The following is a 16,291-nucleotide window of genomic DNA, read 5'->3' on the forward strand; positions in this document are numbered from 1 at the left end:
CCATTAAAAAGAATATTTCCTTTATAACAGTTATTAAATATAGACTATTTAATATATGTATTAGAAAGGTTTGAGTTTCTTATTTAAAAAACAATCCTAACAGCTATGTTTCTCCCAAATGTATCCATCTTTTGCTCAGTGAAAAACATTTCTAAGTCAACCTTGGTTTTAATGTGGAATGACTAAAAGCTGCAGAGAATTTACCTGCATGAAGCTGTGACACTCTGTTACAAATGTTCCTTTGGTGATCTGCTTAAATTTATCACAAATGTCAGGGAAATTCGTGGCTTCCAAAATAAAAGCTTGGTTTTGCTTAATCAATGTTAAGGCCACACGGAAGATGATCTTTGACCCTTCATAGAATAAACAATCCCATATTCGGAGCACAGTCTGCAGTAAAGGAGAGAATTCAGATGAACCTTGATTGCCAGTAAGCAATTATTACTAAAGCAGTACAAGTGAAATAATCAGGGTGCAGTAACAGAACTTTATGTTACCAATTACCTCCACTGGAAGAATGTCAATGAACAGACATATAAACCAGCGTGACACCACTAGGGTCCACATGACTCCATGTCTTTCCATCAGCTCTGCCACAGCTGGAACTTTCATTTTCACAAGCTCTCCAAGGACTTCCTGATCAGTTTTCAGGCCCAACATTGCAGGACTGTAATAATCTTGGAGAGAAGAAATCAAAACTCAGGAATCTGTGCACATGATCTTTCCATGAAATTGAAAAGAATGTCCTCTGCAGCTGAATGTGTAAAGGCACACTGAGCCTAGGAATACCTAGGTGAAGTAAATTAACCCACAGCACAAAGATCTCTGCACTGTGGTCGTAGAGTGCTGCTCTTTGAGCCAAGCTGATCCCTCTACACAAACACTTCATTCATTTCTTCTGAAGTATCTTCTTTCTCTCTGATGATTTTTGGCAATGCATTCTTCCTTCCCAAGGAAGGATTGTTGGTGGTTTTTGACTGCTAGCTTAAATTACAAAAGTTTAAACAGTTCAATAAACCACTAACTCCTTCCTGTGTGGGGGGCTGCACAACTCCCAGTCCACACGACACCCAGAAAGGTAACAAAAAACCCAAACCACCACAATAACCTGCAGTCGAACTAGAAAAGCAAATTTCCCAGAGCATCAGCTGTGCAGGGGTGTGGGAGGCTAGATACTCCCCATCTTCCTAGGTGTGACCTAGCCATTAAGGTAGGAGCTTTTCTCTCCTTTTCTCTGAGCCAAGAAAATCCCACTTTTCACAGAATAATTCCGAAAGGAAGTGAATGACAGATCCCTCAGGCAACATCTCTTCCTACTTAACTTACCTGCAAGACAGGGACTGAAATAAGGCCTGCATTCCTGCACTTGTGGTCACTGCAGTAACTGGTAAAGTCACAATTAAGAACAGAGCATTCTCTGGCTGTCAGTCCACAGCCTGTTTATCAGGGTAAGCATTTCCATTACCAAGGTGCAGGCTGAATAAAAAGCATCTCAGCTCTATAAACGAGTAGCTTTGGGTATATTTAAGGGAAGAAAAATATGTTTCAGTTCATAAGTATTCAAATGTCCCAGTATGACACAAGAACTACACAGATGTTTAAGAAATTCATATTTTGAGTTTATATGTTGACAGAAACATTTGAGCTGGATTTGGCCACTCCAGTCCTGGGAAGCAGCTTGTGATAGTTCACGAGCACTTTGCTGACAAGACCTATGTTGTTAACCTTTGTTTATGGAAATAAACCAGTGGTAACACAAGTGCCTTTCTTTCCTTCACTGATTCTGGAAAGCTGCAATTCAGGTTTCTCTGTCTTAACTGGTTTCTGCCAATGTCCCCAGACACACAGCATAGGCCAACAGTTCATATAAAGGTGAAGGAATCAGAGCAAAGTCTATTTGCCTGAAATAATTCTAATAAAACCTGCCAGTGCCACAGGTAAGTTCAAAAATATGTCCAAACTATGTAGAACATCTATAACCACTTAAATTTCTGCAATTTCACAACAGCAATTTAAAATTCCACTCTTTCCTGTGCCAGTGGTTGACCTGAATAGACTTCCCACTCCATGAGCTATTTGGTCTACATTTGTTCTTTCCAAACTCTAGAACATCTACAGGAGTTTTTAACAGTACTACAGAGCATCACATTCAATCTTTAGGAACATAGCTTTCTGTCTGGGATCCTTTGTTCCCCCTGAAGGCTGAGATGTAAAACTCCTCTACAGACCTAATAGTCACTGCCATTCATATATATTCTTTAACAATCTGCTTTTCAGTTGCTTGTAGGGAAAGCTCCAACAGCTTAAACAAGTAATCCCATGGAAAAGTGTACTGAAAACACACCGAGACCTCGGAGCCAATACAAACCCCTCTCCTTCTGCATATGTTGTATTAGTGCTGTGCTCATTTTTGAACTGGAATGCAGTAACAGTAACATTAATTGGCTGAGGACATATTTTTTTAATATGCTGCTTTAATGCAAGAGAAATCTAATCACATCTCAAATAACAAGTAACAGAAGAAGCCCTTTCCCTTTCCTATCCTTCCTCCTCTCATACATCCACAAACCATTTTTCTCCTCTTTATCTGTGCCCCTGAAACACGTGAGCACTGAAAACTTCTTCAAGTTACCCCTGGCAAATGTCCTCAGGAGGAAGGACAGCAGCCCACTCGCTCTGCTGCAATCATCTGATATGCTGAAACCAACAGCAGCTGCTATTTTTAATCTGTACAGCAAAGTAAATGTCAAGATCTCATGAATACAACTGGACACATACCCAGCTCTTTGAGAGCTGGAAAGCAAAAAGTTAACAGACAGACAACATAGATATGTCACTCCACAAATGACTGAAGCAGCCAGGAAGCTTTGGTGTAAATTAAACTTTCATTCAAGTCTGTTAGATTGTACTGCTGGACAGCAAGAAAAAAGGAACTATTCATCTATGTAGGGCAGCCCCCTGCTGTTCCTCGTGGAGCAGGAGCAGCTCCCATGTGCCCTGGTACACAGCACTGCAATGTTCAGCCCAGCGCTGCTGCACAACCCGTGGGAGGAGTGATTAACAATTTATGCAAATGCCAATAACTGAGGAGCAGGGGTTTTCAGGGTATTAGCTGCCAGTTCACAACAGAAGTTAGGTCAAAAGAATCTGCACTCAAGACATATTTACATGTAATTGTTGTATGTTAATTATAGTTCATGTAGGTATTAATTATAATGATTATACTTAATGAATATGTAATTATAATTTTCTATTTATTTTTCCTGTATATATACTTTTATACATAAATGTATATATACAAGATTAGGTCCTTAAATTAGGAAAGCCACATTTCCAAATCCTTCAGAAACAATCCTGGAGGACCTCATATTTCTACAAAATTTACCCACAGATCACTTACAAGGAATACCTTTCACAGTCCACATCTGGTTTCACTCGGGAAAATGATTTTGTAGCTTGGGTCAGTGCCTAAGTGCTTGGTAACATTTAACCTACATGGCTCTTCTATTCCCTTCTTATTTACTAGGGATTCCCAGTCATTAAGCCTTCTGGAAATGCCCTCTCAGCAAAAATCCTGCAGCGCTCCCTTGCTGCAAATGCTTCACTGTGTGCCCTACTTTCCTAATATTTTATAATTGGCTGCTCTGCCCAGAAGTCAAAATATCCTTGTTTATAACCAAGTCTACACAAGCCTACCCCTCCCACACACCACAAAGCTGTTTTTCAGAAAATACAGTGCAGGCAATTATTTTTACTCATCTACCATTGAAACACATTAACTTTATATTCCTTACATATATCTTACAAATTGTTTGAAATTTTTAGATTGGCATGATCCACATTAATTAGCATCTTAATTCTTTTTCCCCTCTCAATCATCTGGCAAAATACTGAGCAGCTGATGACCCAGAACAAACCTGAGTCAGTAACTGCTCTCAATCTGCCACTTACTAATTAAAAAAATAGGCTAATTATACTGTTGATATCTGTTGATCTAGGTGGTTTATAGGAATGTCCTCTGACAAAAATCATTCCCCTGAAAAAAACACATAGCCAGGTTGTTTCATATTTTCCTTCAAATGGTCAAATGGAACTGATAATTTTTAGGTGATCACACACTACATTAATTTTCATCACATTTTCTGGAAGGCAAGAAATTAAATACTGCATTATAAATTATTATTGTATTATTAATTTATTACTAAATTGCAGAAAAATATCTAGATGAAAATCAAGTTTCTCAATATGCAATTTGGCATTTTCAAGTGCTTCTGTAAACTGATCAAAGGCTTTCTGTACTTTCCTCTCAGCTTTCCCTTTGTTGCTTACCCATGTGCTTTCCCCAGTCTGTTGTTCCAAGTACCTGCCTATGGATTTTGGATGCCTGCTAAGTTTAGGAGTGCTTGGGAGTGTAACAGAGGGCAATGTGGGCAGCACCCCACATGGAATTCATCCTCCCAAGTGCTCCTTCCTCACTGAACAGCAGCGTAGCCCTGTGGCTCTGTTGGGATCATCAGCTGCTGCTTCTGGGAGTCAAGCAGCAAACAGGAAAAGCCAGCTTCACCAGCTGCCAGCTACTTTATTGCTACTGTACAACACAGGTGACCACATGAAGGGACTTCTTCCCTTGTTCAAAGGGCTTTTTGTTACTAACACTGCACTGCCCGTGGCACGCAGTCACTGAGCTGGAAACCTGTCCTGCAGAGACATTCCTAACACTACATTTCATTGTCTCCCTGTCACATTAGTTAGCACCTCTGGATCTTACCAGAATGTACAGGACTAAGATATAACTGGCTGCTTGTGCTCCAGAACACTAATAAGATTTGTAGGAAATAAGGATAAAGCTTGTAGGGACTCTATGACCTTGTTCTCTGTTACAAATAGATTAAGAGGTTCCAAAAATAAAAGTTTAAGAAGCAATACTCTTATAGTCTTAAATTATTTCTAGGAGTCAAGAGCTACAGAAGTTAAAAAAAAAATCCTTCCAGTCTGTTGCATATACGTCAGGTTAAATATACATATTCCTAGTGGAACTAAATCTGTGTTACAAAAATGCCCAAAACAAGACCTCAGCTCTGCTGCTTATCTTCCAGCATTTCTATTCTTTCAAGAGCCTACACAGCCCAGCCTGGAACAGAATGATTTGTCTTGGAGATTGAAACCAACTGGAAAGTTAAAAACTGGCTGGTTTAACTTTTCTCACAGTCTACACAATGCAAAGTATTTTATTCACAAGAATATGTTTATAAATGTCCATGAGAACTGGGGGTGTGTGTGTGTGAGATGATGATAATGTTCTCTTTTCTCCCATAGTAGCAGAAATAGTTCATTTTTATACCACCAAGCACCATTCAAGAATGTCTCCTTGCTGGAGATACCATTTGTTACCACACCTCACTGGAATCCAGGAGGGAAATAGAGCAGGCCTAAGGGCTGGCACAAAAATTCTGAGGTTTCCATTAACAGAATTTCATGCAAAGCTCTCTGTTCTTCATTTCCTACATTTCAAGTCAAACCCAGAACAGATTCCATCATGTGCATTTGTAGAGGAAAAATATAAACATTTAAAACATACCAGCTTTTGTGTCTTCTAAGTATCTATATCATGAGCCTTACATTAAAAGCTGAAAAACCTACTTTTGGGAAGAAATCAGAAAGCCACAACAGGAAAAGGAGGAAACCCAAGAGTACTGCCAATTCTTTTTGCAGTATCAGGCCAGAGTGACCCCTGCAGGTGTCCTGTCCAGAGTGATATCCTGCAGATATCTGGTTAAATGGCAAGCTAAAACCTCTTAACTATGCTATTTTTAAAACACAAATTGCCTAATTTTCCAGGGAAGAAAAAATAAATAAAATCTAACAAACCAAGCAAGAGGCTCAAGCTATATTTTATCTCTTCCTTCAAACTAAACTGACTGAACTTCTGTCCTGGGGTACTGAACTCACACAACAACCAGCATTAGCTGTTTCATTCACAACTGAACATTGGCTTTAAGAAAATATACAGAAATAAAATTTATTTTGAATGGCTGAACTATCCTAAAAAATGGGAATCCAAGCATTTTATAGATCCTTATTGGTTGATATTGAGATTACACAGAATTCAGAGTAATATATCTTGAGAAATTACTTACTATTAACACCTTCCTAGCAGCACAAAAAGGCTGTGTTTGTTTCTACATCATGCCATCTGCCTGTATTCATCTTTTGCTTCTAGTCCCAAACTTGGAAAATAGATCCCAGAGAGCTGAAAGATCCTTTGGTTTCTCATTTGCATTTCACAGAGCACAGTGGGATTCTGAGCAGATGCAGTAGCTACCTGCCATTTGGAAACTGAAGAAGGATGCTTGTTAATTAGAAAGACAATGGAAAGGCAGGCAAAGATGTCATCCTTCCAGACAGCACAGAAGACAGAGATGAAATTCAAAGAAACAAAGACTTCATGTATAACCCCTCAAAGAAACAAACTGAGGTTAGCAGCATGCTGGAAAACACAAATGCAACTTTCTCTGTAACATTCTAGTTACAGAGAATGAAATTGGCTATTTTGGTTATTTATTTACATACCAGCTCTGTTACAACTGAGCAAAATACTGTTGGCCAGCTCTCCTCTCTGCCCTCTTCATATCTGCTACCCCTGGAATGGCTACATTTGTCGATAGCAGTTTTGTCACAGTATCACTGAGCTGACAGGCACCATCAGACACAGTACACACAAAATATTGCCCATTTGCCTGTTCCCAAATAGCCTGGCCTGACTCCAGTCATTGCATCCCAAGAATTGTGCCTGTCTAAAGAGCTGCGTGTTTTGGAGAAGTCTGCACCTTATGGGGCTGACCCAAGAGCCAAGGCTTTTAACTCACAAAACCCTTTGACAGACATTTATCACCAATGTCCTCAAACCGAGAGGAAATTCAAGAACAAGCATTGAAAACTACAACTGCTTATCATGCCTGTTGAGAAAACAAACTTTAAAAAAAAAAGCTTACAACTGTATAATGAGTCTTAATGACTGATGACTTCAGCTGAATAAGGATTCCTGGATCTGTTGTTTTAACTCCTCCATGGGATTAGGAAGAATAGGTATTTTATCAGTTGACCACACTGACAAGTTATTCTTAACACCTCAGCACAAAACACAGCAGTGATATCCTCTCATGCTCAAGAAAAACCCCAGTGACACATTTTCATCAGCTCTTCACAAGACTGCTACAGTCACACCATGGGGGCCACTGAGCACATTACTTGAGACTGGGACAGAAGCACCTGCAAACAGAGAGCTGGACCAACACATATGGTTCTAGTGCAACCAAGGTTGCATTTTCTAAGCATCTCTCTCAAACTAAACACTCACATCTTGTACATTGAGGTAGACAAAAGTTATTACTGTACATGATTTTCTTAATTTAATTTCCTTTACTCCCAAAGCACGTCTCCTTACACCAACACATTCTTTATGTTGCCACCTAAGCTGCATTTGCATTATATTATATTTTGAAACAGTATCAAAGCTTGCTGTCAGTGCTTCTTTCTACTATGACATATTTTTTTTAAAAAACAACACTTGTTAGAGTTGAACTTTTGAAAAAATTCCATTTTGCAGTATCTTAAGTTGCAAATACAGTAAATCCAGAGTAAGCACATCTTAGCTCAAAAAAGCCAAAGCAATCCTTGGATATATTCACTACTGAAGAGAGAATATATCATCTCTGATTATGACATTAGGAAAACTGAGGTTAGAAAACTGCACCCAGCTCTGATATTTACAATTCAGGCAGAAAGTTGAAGAACTGGAAAAGACACGAAATAAAAGGTTATAAACACTACTTAGAAAAACTGATTTCTGTAATGAACCTCTATATTTGTAGTATTTATGCAAGAAAATGAGAAGTGATGTTAACAACTTCATACAGAAGGCATTGTGGGCTTTTCAATATAATAAGAGAAAGTCTTAAAAAAAAAAAAAGCAATACCTGCAAATGAGGACAACTCAAATTCCAATTAAAAAATACAAGGGTTTTTTAATAAGACTGATTTACAGTTTGTATACATTACTTGCAGTGGTGGCAGGGTTGCTCTTTCAAACCAAGTCTGGGCCCTCTCACATATCCTGACCTAGCCTTGAACACTTCCAGGGACAGGTCACCCACAACTTCTCTGGGCAGCCTGTTCCACTGCCTTACCATCCTCTGAGTAAAACATTTCCTTCTGACATCTAATCTAAGTGTCCCTTATTTTAGTTTAAAACCATTCCCCCTTGTCCTATCACTATCTGCTCCTGTTGTTCTCCACCTTTTTTAAAAGCTCTCTTTAAGTACTGAAAGGCCACAATGGGAAGAATTACTATTTCCTCACCTGGATTTTTGTATGGAAAGTTAGATTTTCAGTTACATTTACAGTTTTATGAGTTTTGGTATTTAATACACAGATAACTTCAAGCATATTAATACATTTTACGGGGATTTACAAGTTAAAATACAAAACTGTATCCTGGAATTGGCTTTGAGCACATATAACCCATCATACATTTGTCAGCTGATATGTTATGCTTCTTACTGTCAAAGCGATATATTCAGGAAGGTTCATTTATTAAAATTGTAACTGAACATACAGAGCCCTAGCTGACCATCAGAAAGTAACAAAACCCAAAAAAAGCTGCTGTGGCTTTGCTGCGTTAACTCTGCAGGCAGAACAGCACAGTCCCTTTAGCATGGAGATGGCTCTGTCTAAATGCACGAGTGCTTTCATAACTCAAGCTATTAGATAAAAATAAAATATTAAAAAAGAAACTAGAGCTTCCTCTAACATGGCTACTCTAATACAATATAAAGCACAAACTAAGTAAGCCTTGTGCTGCATACTAAGGCTTGGCCACTAATAGGTTCTTCCACATCACAAAAAACCCAGGACCTCTTCTTCCAGACCCACACTTCTGTGTTTATGCCACTCTACCTACCTTCCTCCTTTGTGTGCAGCAGGGAATCCTACCTTTGATCAGTCCTAGCTGAACTAAGATTTCATTGGCACGTTATTTTGCTGATGGCTTTTGAAAGGGATGCCACTTTACTGGGTAGATAAACTAAAGAAGCAAACAGCACTGTCTGCAGAGACAGCCAAAGGCTGCAGTCCCACACAGAGCAGTGCCATGGATGGCCTACTGAAGATACTTCAACATAATCACATTGTATCAAGGAAGGCTTTCTTGTCAGAATGAAGGAGGCATTCTTGACTTTGCCTTGGTGGAACAGGTTCTGTTTCCAGTGTAAATACAGTAGTGTAAAGACACATGTCAAGGAACACAATATTCTTCAGTGTTTTTAAATACTAGAGGTGCTTTTGCTGCATGTTTCCTCACAAAAGTAAGGCTGACAGTATGGATATTCTTGTCATGTACAGCAAACCTCTGTTTCACACAGAAGTTTAAGAGTTCTACCCAGCCACCTAAAACACACCTAAATAATGAGATTGTTTTTTAGTGATGAAGTTTGAGACTGGGTGGGAGGGAGATATGATACAGAAAGTAAATAAATTATTTCAAATGTATAAACACCTGTGTAATTTTAAAGAAAAAAAATCAGTTGCTTATTTCCTGCTTGCTCAAGTCTCACAAATCCCCTAGCAGTTCAGATTTGTAAGTAATGAGGATTTCAGGCTTATCATGGTTTCTAAATACAGGCACATGACTCCTTCATTCCACCTTCAGCTTAACAGGACACTACATGCTTAACTCCTAGGTATATTCAACTGACCTCTAATGCTCAAACATTAATGCTTTCATTGTGGCTGGGGTTAACAGTAAAACATGATGGAGTCCCATATTTCAAAACCCTTCATTGTTCAGCTGACCAGCAAAATGCTCCTGTCTCTGAGTACCAGATGTGATGTTGGAGGCCAGAGGGGCACACCACCAATGGCTTCAAATGCAATCACAGAGGAACTCCATGGATGAGTGAGAATCCTGACAACTCACAGACCTGTAGCTGAGAGCTGCTGGAGGAAGAAGATAAAGAAGCAGCCCAGAATGGATCAATCTGCTGAAATGTTTTGGGTTGACAGTACTATAAATAAAGCTCAGTTGTCAAAAACTACTTTGCAAACATGGTGTCATGCATGTCATAGCCCTGAAAGGAGCACATACTTGAGGTGCTCAAGTCTTCTCTCTGAAAGGAAATGCTTTTCATCACAACACTCCCCCATCTTAGGCTGCAAATTTAGCTCAGTTTAGGTCTAGCAGTGTTTTCTACCTGCACAGCTAAATAAAAATGCTTCCTGTGAAGAGGTCCTCTCCCTTCAGAGATGCAGATCTGAAAAGATGCAGCTGCCAAGCCAGTTCTGCATTCAGAGGTTCCCTGCCAATACCCAATTAGGGCATTTAAATAAATTCAGCCACAAGAACAAAATAAATACAGGCTCAACTGCAATTAAAAGCAAACAGTCTAAACAGAAATACTTTACAGCTTAGTACAGCCTTCTACATTTCCCAAGCGGTCCTTCCCTTCAAACCTGGAAGTCTGTATGATGGGACTCGAAAGATTGTTATAACATGAATCACTTGGAAGGATATTCAAGAGTTTGATACGTAGCTAAAATGCCTTTCAGTTCAAATATTCATGTCTCTTACTGTGCCTAATCTCTTGTGCAACCTGCGAGTCTCTGGCTGATACAATAGCAAGTCAGAGCTGAACACACATGGGAGAGCCACCTGCCTTAACCAGCAGGCACTACACTGCACACCACAGTGGCACCTTGCTTTGCACCTTGTGCACTTGCAGCTAATGCAGCCTTCAGTGCAGCATACTACTTTGGTGACCATTTTATCATTCAAAACTCTCCTCTTTTTATTTTTTATAAACAACCAGGCAGTACACAGGGGTAAAAAAATTTAGTAGAGGCTGCTAAAAAGTAATGAGACAAGGAAGATTGTTATTGCTGCTAAAAAGTAATGAGACTGATTCTTGAAGAATGCTACACCTCATTTAAGATTTTTATTAAGAACATTGGAGAAAAAGAAAAAGCTGGTATTTATTGACAACACTAAACCAAGAGATACTGACCCATGTCAATACACAAAGCACAACAAAGGAATGGTGGAAAGACTGGAGTAAGAGACATGATGACATTTAAAATAACAAGAATGTGCAAATAAAGTTCAGCAAAAAAAAGGTGTTACGAATTCCTAAATGCTGTGATACACAAAGCACAACAAAGGAATGGTGGAAAGACTGGAGTAAGAGACATGATGACATTTAAAATAACAAGAATGTGCAAATAAAGTTCAGCAAAAAGGTGTTATGAATTCCTAAATGCAGTAGAAAAAATATCTGTTGACAATGAGAGAGAAGGAATGGCACACGCATTATGATGGAGATCACAAATCAAAACCACAGTGCCATTAGGAAAAAAAGGCAAGGGAAATCCTACAGCTTTTCTCTCTTAAGGAAAACACTTTCCACTGTGAGAAGAGTCACTGCACAAGCCACTAGCTGATTCTCCACCAGAAAATAAAAGTGTGCCATTGTGATCAGGTTTATAAAAATAAAATTTGAAAAATCAATTCAAGCTGGAACAAGCACACAGAATAATTATTAGGCTAAAACAAGAACAGAGAAAAGTTTCATGCAAGAGAAAAGTTTGACTGAAGGATCATAGCCTTTCAAAAAACCTCCAAAATTAATTGACTGCATCCTACAAATACATGAAAAGTAAGCACAAAAGAGGGGTTTGACTTTTCTCACCCCTAAAAGTTGGCATTGACACCAGAATAAAAGGATATCAAGTTGGCCATGGATGGGGTAGTGCAGAACTCATGAGACCTCTCTTAACCACAGGAGAAGTACTCTCCAACTCGTTTTCAGTAAGAGTAACTCCAATATAATAGCCCAGTACATGTTGATATACACAATTGCTTCCAGACTGAGAACCACTGAAGGTGGAAGGGGGCATTATTCTTCTATATACAAGCATAACTGTCATGCTAAATTGAAACCAAATTGTTGAGTTTTTTTTCTCATAAGCTCACCATTTAACCACAAATACGTAAAATACGACAAGTATACACCTTTACTTACATACTAAGGTACCAGTTAAAAGGTCCTACCTACTCAATGCTTTCTAAAGCAATCTCTCCACTCTTTCCTTAACAGCACAAAAAATCCACAAAACTTCTCCGTGAGGATCAGAGTGATGAACAGAACAGAAATAGCAGAGCTATGCTGTATGCAAACTGCAGGCACATCACTCTAAGCTTGCATTGAATCTATACTGCTTCTTGTGGGCAATGCTGTCTGCTCCAGCCATCTGTCTGAATGAGGGTGGGAATAAAAAAAACTTGGTAACACCAAAATTTCAGTTAAACAAATAATTCTCTTCCCCCTTGCTGTGTTTAAATGATAATCCCTCCAAATCCCTGGCTGAGCTGCTGACAGCCAACAGGCAGAAATGCATGGGCTTGCCCTCAGCAGTAGCAGGAACTTTCTGGCCTCAGCCAGCTGCATCCAGCAGTGCTGGGTAAATGAAAGTTCACCCAAATGAAAGGCATGCACACAAGTCCTCTCACCAATCAACCAAAGCCTAATTTATTGTCTGTCTCTCCCAGCTGCATTATCTCCATTTGGAGGTAACAGAACAATTCAGGCCAGAAAACCTTTACTGATGGAGTCCCATTTTCTGTCACTTGCCCAGAATGTTCCCATCTGTCACACTGTACATTTCCCAATCAATGCCATTGATCTGTGGCTGGCTTAGTTCATCTGCTGAGCAAGAAAACCACTGTCAGCATCACAGTTCTGGAGAGGCTGTTTAATGTAATTAAATGCATGTGGGCAGGGGAGGAAGCACCCACAGGGAGATGGCAGAGGGCAGAGAATGGATTTCCAAATTGTCCTAAAGCACTGCTGATTTAACTGGAAGTGACAGGACCCACTCAAAAATGAGGACATGACCTGGAGGAATATTTGGTGCAATGACAGGGGGAAAACATGCATATTATAATGCAAACAAATCAAGAAAACCAAATCAGCAACCAAACCAATGGAAAAATGTTGGCTAATCAAACTGTTAGGATCCAACAAAACTGATTCCTCGTCTTCCCTCTGAAAACCTGGAAAACATTCATGATCTACAAGATCTTGAGAGGTGTTTCTCTGCTTCCCTGACAAATAATTATAGGGCTTAAAACTCAAATGTGCAATACCTTGCACTGTTAACAGAAAGACAGTAATTATTTACCTGAGTGAGTTGCTTTATGAATATGGTTTGTCTGATTCTTTCTCTCACACATGCACACACAGTATTTCACTGAAATTATGCTAACTATTTTATCTGTCATGCTTTGACTTTTATAAATATACAAATAAAACTATATTGGAGAGTGGTGGGAATAGAGGGGATAAAAATATTTTTTAAAATCCCGGGGCGGGGGGAAGAGCATCAACAAGTTTTCTGTAAATAAAGCCTTGTATTATTAAATACAAATATTCATACTATATAGAAGATTCGTATTGCCTAGTTGGACCCAGGCTAAATTCAGTAACAACAATCTTGTTACAGAAAAGTAAAAATATTCTTATAACTTGAGTAAATATACACTTACTTTATACACAGTAATTGCATTTCATGTTATGAGCTTCTTCTCATCACTAATGCTACCTGCCTAAGATAAAGTCAACAACTAGGAGGGAAAAATAAGAACAGCTTTTGCCACAAGTATCAGTAAAGTGTAGAAGAATATATAAAAATGAAGGTTTTCTGATAAAGTGAATTAGGTTCCCTACCAAATACAACAAACAAAACTTTCTGACTCTACCTCCTTTGCCTCAAAAAAAAGTGTGTAAGACTATTGAAAGGATTAACAGCAAGAGTTTCCACACATCACTTCACAATAAACCTGCCTTTTACCGAGTGCCTTATCCCTGACACAGTGATGTCAAAGCAGACAAATACCCATGCAAGGCAGCAGCAGGTCCCAGGGCAGACAGCAGCCCTGTTTCCTACCTGTTTGCACAGCTCAGAGCTCTCAAGGCTGAACAAAAGCAACAGTCAGTTGATTTCTTTAGACTATTTTTACAACTTGAAAGTAAACTTCAAGGCTGCATAATGTTAAATATTTGCAGACTGACTGAACAACTCATAGCATTCCCTGCCTGTCTCTGCTCTTTCAGTCTGGAAGCAAAGTCCAACCCCCGTTTCCACACAAGGAAAATCCAAGTCCCTATAGTGTGTATTCAATGTAAAACAATTTCTTACAGTCATCCAACAGCATGAAATGAATCTTTCAGCGATTCTTCTTTATTTCTCAATGTCTTTCCTTTCTATGCAATATAAATATTTGCAGACTGACTGAACAACTCATAGCATTCCCTGCCTGTCTCTACTCTTTCAGTCTGGAAACAAAGTCCAACCACTGTTTCCACACAAGGAAAATCCAAGTTCCTACAGTGTGTATTCAATGTAAAATAATTTCTTACAGTCATCCGAAAGCATGAAATGAATCTTTCAGCTAGCCTTCTTATTTCTCAATGTCTTTCTATGCAATGGGGAACCAATTGTTTTTTGTTTTATCCTAAACATATACAGACAGAAGAAAAAGTGAAAGCTTCAATCAGCCTTGATCAGTACCTAGTTGACAGTGTCATACTGAATTCCACCTTCAACCATTTGAGATAAAAATCTGTGCAAAAGCGAAACTAGGCCAATAAGGAATCAGTTCTCCATTTTCTACTGGTCTTCCAGTGAGACCTTCCATCTACATTAAAGATGTATCTGTAGTCAGACCTGTGCAATGCTAATAGGAATTCACAATAAAACCATTCTCCCTCTGTAATTAAATCCCAAGAAAAAACATTCCCAAATGGATTTCACCAGAGTAAAAAATATAGCTGTGCCTGGTCTGCTTCTGGTTTTAAACCACCTCACATGTGCAGTGAGGTTCAGCTTATACATGGGGCAAAACTGACTGTGTAAACATCTCCTGCAAACCCAGGGATCCAGGCAAGGGAACTCAGAGCTACTGAACAGACCAGATGCAGATATTGTCTACATCTGGAAAAGAATGCAAAGATAAAAGCCAAGCTCCAATATATTAATAAAACTATGTTTTTAACATACCAGGCAATATTCTTCCAATAAGAGCATCTAGCAACCAAAAAGACTCCTCTTCATTCTTTGTAATAAGAATCAGGTATCCAGCAATGAAGTTCATGCCCTGAAATAGAAAGGTTTTGAGATGCATACACTTATCTTAACAGTTTCTAGGTTACTTCTTTTGATTAAGGGCTAAATTACTAGAGTTCTACAAAGTGTGCATATTCAATCAAATGTACATATTCCAGTAATGAAGGCCACTGGTTGAGTAACCTGCTAAACCTGCACACAAGAATTATTAACAAAGACCAAGGAGAGGAAAACTAAAAGAAAAGGCTTAGCAGTCTACACTTTCAATTTTGCCCTTTTTTTTTTCCAAAGTCCAGTGCAACTGAAAGTTGCTTTGATCAGAACCCAAACACAGCTGTATTAGGTGAGCACTAGAAACACAACAAACCTGCAGGTACATAGTGAAGCTGCAGGAGGAGAATGGCTGACCCAAGCACATTAAGTAAAATGTTGCAGTTCCAGCAGCTTTTAGAAGCTTTTGCTGCTTAACTCATCCCAAGGTTGTGTGCAAACCATTTTCTTCCATAATACCTCCAGTACTCCACAGATACATGTAATAGCACTGATCCTGTGAGGAGACCAGATGTGCAAAGAATCCACACAAGGGTTTTTTTTATGTGTTCTTCTTGCATTAGCCCATTAAACAGGAAAGGTACCAAAATATTTTATTAACAATTGGACATGTAGAAGCTACTACTAAACAGAAATTTTGTGTTATGTTGTTTAACCACCTTGATAGAGAATCCTGACACTTGCAAAATTGAGTATTCTTAATTCTACCCCTTCTGTTATTATCAAATATTAAAATTATATTTTGATAAATATGTATTACTGAAAATAATAGAAATCATTCATCTTTTGAAGAATGGGAGTAAATTTCTGTACTAAAACTAGTTGGGGTACACAAGAAAAAAAATTTTTATCAGAGACTTCAGTGTACATTTAAGTCCCTCTGAGTCTTCTCTCAAGATTTAAAAAAATGCTGTTCATATTCTTTCAACTTTGGAGTAGTTGTATTTACTACAAAACTTTCTCAGCTAAAATGAGCTGTATGTTAGCACACATATTCTTGCTTAGGAAGCAGAGGAGACAGAAGAGAACTTAAGTGAACTGAAAACACATTTTGCTCATGACAGTG

General features: G+C 38.7%; 1 protein-coding gene across 1 annotated transcript in view; it reads right to left on the minus strand.

Moving 5' to 3' along the window:
- The window catches only part of GRTP1 (growth hormone regulated TBC protein 1), a 35,348-nt gene that overhangs the window by 3,011 nt on the left and 16,046 nt on the right, over positions 1–16,291 (minus strand). Inside the window, exons 5-7 of the mRNA XM_039714098.1 lie at positions 15,109–15,205; positions 505–677; positions 205–390 (exon numbers count right to left, since the gene is read on the minus strand). Of these exons, the coding sequence (XP_039570032.1) occupies positions 205–390; positions 505–677; positions 15,109–15,205 (456 nt within the window). The remainder of the gene's footprint in view (positions 1–204; positions 391–504; positions 678–15,108; positions 15,206–16,291) is intronic.

This window comes from Passer montanus, unplaced genomic scaffold (assembly GCF_014805655.1).
Source record: "Passer montanus isolate IOZ18808 unplaced genomic scaffold, ASM1480565v1 scaffold3, whole genome shotgun sequence".
Classification (NCBI taxonomy): Eukaryota; Metazoa; Chordata; class Aves; order Passeriformes; family Passeridae; genus Passer; species Passer montanus.